General features: G+C 36.6%; 1 protein-coding gene across 1 annotated transcript; it reads left to right on the top strand.

The window, feature by feature from the left end:
- Positions 1–3198: 3198 nt before the first annotated feature.
- On the top strand, positions 3199–4155 carry LOC110922479 (leucine-rich repeat extensin-like protein 2). The gene has a single exon (XM_022166777.2). It carries the CDS (start codon positions 3335–3337, stop codon positions 3839–3841), a length of 507 nt encoding a protein of 168 aa, XP_022022469.1. The 5' UTR covers positions 3199–3334; the 3' UTR covers positions 3842–4155.
- The last annotated feature ends 1007 nt before the right edge of the window (positions 4156–5162 follow it).

The following is a 5162-nucleotide window of genomic DNA, read 5'->3' as shown; positions in this document are numbered from 1 at the left end:
ATATCATAGATAAAAATACGTTTACGGATTAGTTTTTAACGTTTAACGAATCCTTTAAATCGGTTACGGGTGAAATTCACCACATCAGGATACATTCGTCTTCGAACTGAGGAAATCCTCACCTAGGGCAGAATCCCGTGAACACTCGCCCAAAGGCACGACAGTGCGGTGAGGTAAAACTCATTTAGTTCAAGAATCGAACTAGCGATCGCCGGCTACTCGTCTAGTCTCCCATCATCACCAGGTGCCGCTGAAAACTAATGGGGAGAAGCAGGATTTGAATTTGGGTCTCTTGGAAACCCAACTCTCCCTTACCACTCCATCACAAGCTCATTGGCACGTTTACAGTTTACTTATTTAGTCATAAGATCAAATACAACTAGTCTTATTGTATAAAACGTACTAAAGGCGTGAAAAGGTAAAAAAAATACGGTGACATTTTCGTAATTATTTACTTGTAAAGTTTTATTAAAATTACCCTATATATGATCTTGTAGGGCAATTTTGTAGAGTATCATAATTACTCTACAAATGATCTTATAAGATTCTCTACAAATAGAACTATATTTTATTATATATCATAGATAAAAATACGTTTACGGATTAGTTTTTAACGTTTAACGAATCCTTTAAATCGGTTACGGGTGAAATTCACCACATCAGGATACATTCGTCTTCGAACTGAGGAAATCCTCACCTAGGGCAGAATCCCGTGAACACTCGCCCAAAGGCACGACAGTGCGGTGAGGTAAAACTCATTTAGTTCAAGAATCGAACTAGCGATCGCCGGCTACTCGTCTAGTCTCCCATCATCACCAGGTGCCGCTGAAAACTAATGGGGAGAAGCAGGATTTGAATTTGGGTCTCTTGGAAACCCAACTCTCCCTTACCACTCCATCACAAGCTCATTGGCACGTTTACAGTTTACTTATTTAGTCATAAGATCAAATACAACTAGTCTTATTGTATAAAACGTACTAAAGGCGTGAAAAGGTAAAAAAAATACGGTGACATTTTCGTAATTATTTACTTGTAAAGTTTTATTAAAATTACCCTATATATGATCTTGTAGGGCAATTTTGTAGAGTATCATAATTACTCTACAAATGATCTTATAAGATTCTCTACAAATAGAACTATATTTTATTATATATCATAGATAAAAATACGTTTACGGATTAGTTTTTAACGTTTAACGAATCCTTTAAATCGGTTACGGGTGAAATTCACCACATCAGGATACATTCGTCTTCGAACTGAGGAAATCCTCACCTAGGGCAGAATCCCGTGAACACTCGCCCAAAGGCACGACAGTGCGGTGAGGTAAAACTCATTTAGTTCAAGAATCGAACTAGCGATCGCCGGCTACTCGTCTAGTCTCCCATCATCACCAGGTGCCGCTGAAAACTAATGGGGAGAAGCAGGATTTGAATTTGGGTCTCTTGGAAACCCAACTCTCCCTTACCACTCCATCACAAGCTCATTGGCACGTTTACAGTTTACTTATTTAGTCATAAGATCAAATACAACTAGTCTTATTGTATAAAACGTACTAAAGGCGTGAAAAGGTAAATAAAATACGGTGACATTTTCGTAATTATTTACTTGTAAAGTTTTATTAAAATTACCCTATATATGATCTTGTAGGGCAATTTTGTAGAGTATCATAATTACTCTACAAATGATCTTATAAGATTCTCTACAAATAGAACTATATTTTATTATATATCATAGATAAAAATACGTTTACGGATTAGTTTTTAACGTTTAACGAATCCTTTAAATCGGTTACGGGTGAAATTCACCACATCAGGATACATTCGTCTTCGAACTGAGGAAATCCTCACCTAGGGCAGAATCCCGTGAACACTCGCCCAAAGGCACGACAGTGCGGTGAGGTAAAACTCATTTAGTTCAAGAATCGAACTAGCGATCGCCGGCTACTCGTCTAGTCTCCCATCATCACCAGGTGCCGCTGAAAACTAATGGGGAGAAGCATGATTTGAATTTGGGTCTCTTGGAAACCCAACTCTCCCTTACCACTCCATCACAAGCTCATTGGCACGTTTACAGTTTACTTATTTAGTCATAAGATCAAATACAACTAGTCTTATTGTATAAAACGTACTAAAGGCGTGAAAAGGTAAAAAAATACGGTGACATTTTCGTAATTATTTACTTGTAAAGTTTTATTAAAATTACCCTATATATGATCTTGTAGGGCAATTTTGTAGAGTATCATAATTACTCTACAAATGATCTTGTAAGATAATTTGCAAGTAAAATAATTATAAAAATACTACCACATTTTTTTACCTTTTCATGTCTTTCATACGTTTTGTATAATAAGAATAGTTATACAGAATCTTTACACTACTTATTTAATTGAATCCCTTAACTTTTGTAAAGCAATTTTACAAAACAATATATGTTATTAATCGTTAATTCAATTCCATTAAAGTACATATCTTTGAATTAAAATAAGATATTTGAATGATATGTTTTCCCTTTTTAACGGCAAATTTGAATTGGATTAATGACGGACTACTAAAGTATTCGGGGCACAGCTTCTAGTAGGCGGGAGAGGGAGGCCGACCCCTCAAACTTTTCGCTTAGTGATGAAAAGTATGTAGTTTTCGTATTGAAATTTTTTGGTATAAACGTTATGACCCACCGGTATTATAGAAATTTTTTGGTATATACGTTTTCGACCCTCGGTCGGAAATCTCAAGCTTTGCCACTGGGAGTATCATCGTACCAACGGAACCACCCGATCATATCCACCTCCACTATGCAATAATGTCTATACGTCAATTTAGGAGGAAACCCAGTAAATCTGGGAAAAAGCCTCTTGTAAGAATCGAATCCATAACCTAATAATCATAAGCCTTATCCCACCCCAAAATTTTTACTCAAAATTTCTACCGGAGACCTCAATTTTTAATTTACCCTAACTTTTGTAAATTAATAATATAAATTGCTATTTCTTATTCATCAATGAATTAATTTTCATTGAAGTGCATATGTATGAATAAAAATAAAATATTTGAATGATTTATTTTCTTTTTATTACACACCATAAACGCATAAATTGTGACCTAGAAATTCTTCTGGAGACATCCATTTTTTAATTCCTAAATATGTCAATACATAAATATATTTTTTATAACAAATGTTTATCGTTTACTACCTCAATGATAAGAAGTGCCAATGTGCCATAACCCTTTGCACATACATACCACTCCTCTCTCCCTCTCCCTCTCCCTCTCCCTCTCTCTCACACATACACAATCTCTCTCCCCCCTCTCTCTCACACATACACAAACACACACACATGATGGTCAAGAACAAGAAAATCAAGATATTGATCTTGTTAATGGTTGCATCTCATCTCACACTTGCAACCAAATCTAACTCAAACTCATGGGTTGGTTCCAAGTACCAAATAGAATGCACAATGTGTGCCGCCTGTGACAACCCATGCAACCAACCCACCACCCCTTCACCACCACCACCGTCACCACCACCACCCAAACCCTCCACACCCATCTGCCCTCCACCTCCCAAATCCACCGGATCCGGCTACTATTACCCACCACCATCAACCACCCAAGGCCCTTACTACACCTACCCACCACCGGCACCATACAACAACAACAACAACAATAATAATAATAATAACAACAATAACTACCCTACACCACAACCACCCAATCCCATTATGCCTTACTTCCCTTACTACTACTACAGCCCTCCGCCGCCGGCACCCTCCGCCGCCGTCTCACTTTCCGGCGCTACCACTCTTTTCTTGATCAACTTATTTTACTTTTTCTTTTTTTAAATTTTATAGAATTGAAAGTGAAGAATAAAGTGTTACTGCAAAAAGATTACACAAGATTCGAAATTGATGAAAACCCAGAAATACCCATCAAGGATTTGTGAATTTACGGAAGAATTTATGTTGATCATGAATTCATGATGATGATGATAGTTGAAAGTGGAAAGAAGGGTGGTAGTCTGTAAATTATTGACAGTTTATGTCTGTTTTGGTAATTTGTTATGTATTTAGTTTTAAATAGTATATTCATGAGTAATAAATGATAGCACGATGTTTTTCAGAACTATTGATCATATTGTATGGATTATTGCAATTTTGATGTGGGATTTAGTTTTCATATTTTTATATATTTTTTATATTATAGCTGGAAGCAGCTTTTTAGAGATAAGGTGTGTTTACATCTTTTACGATTGAACTATGTTATTTGTAGGATTTATTTGGGTATATTATATGTTTTGTGGCCAGAAGTTATTTAAGGTTGATTCTAACACACCCCCACCCTCCTAATTATACATTACCCCCCTTTGAGAGGAACTGTCGGTCCTATGCGGGCCTCACCTGTAAGTATGTGAGAGGAGGAGGTGTAAAAAGTAATTAGGGGTGTAGAAAGTAGCACCCTTATTTAATTGTGTGTTGGTGATTGAGCTAATTAAATTATTAATAGTATTAGCTTTCCAGATCAAAAGTTTTATTGCACCATATGCTGAAAGGATATGTACATGTTACTTTTATTGTAGTGCATATGCCCCTTTATTCATAACACACATGAATCTTTAAAATTCGTTGCGCACAAGTTATTTGTTTTTGTTACCTTCAAGGCAGTACTCACGCATAGGCTTCAAATTTGTCGATCTTTAATATTCATTTGATCGCATTTGGTGACGGTGTATGTCCAGACACGCTAACTGGCCCACACCAGGCCGCCCTAGGCCCAAGATGTGAGAGGTAAATCAGCCTAACTCAGTGGCAATGTGATTGACGTTTAGGATTGGAATCGAACCCGCGACCTTGTGCTTATTGTGCAAATCTCACTCCCCCTTATCCAACTAAGCTACATGGCGGGATATATTCTCTGTATTGATAATGTTATCATGTACTTGAATCTTTTTAAAATATATATTCAAAACATGTCCTTTGCTTTGCATCCTTCAAGTACTTTCACACATGCCCTTCAAGTCTATCAATCTTTGGTTGAAAGTGTTGAGTGATGTCATATGGGCAGGGTATCTTGAAGGTAGCAAAAGCAAAGGACATGTTTTGAATATATATTTTTAAAAGATTTAATGTTTTTAAAGGTCCTAACCAAACTAAATAGTCAGCATCC

Source organism: Helianthus annuus, chromosome 2 (assembly GCF_002127325.2).
Source record: "Helianthus annuus cultivar XRQ/B chromosome 2, HanXRQr2.0-SUNRISE, whole genome shotgun sequence".
NCBI classification, from domain to species: domain Eukaryota; kingdom Viridiplantae; phylum Streptophyta; class Magnoliopsida; order Asterales; family Asteraceae; genus Helianthus; species Helianthus annuus.
The sequence above is the reverse complement of the archived record's forward strand: the minus strand, read 5'-3'. Positions and strand labels throughout refer to the sequence as shown.

What these genes read in the sequence shown, in the direction of transcription:
- LOC110922479 (XM_022166777.2), top strand. Translation starts at nt 3,335, where the DNA reads ATGATGGTCAAGAACAAGAAAATCAAGATATTGATCTTGTTAATGGTT.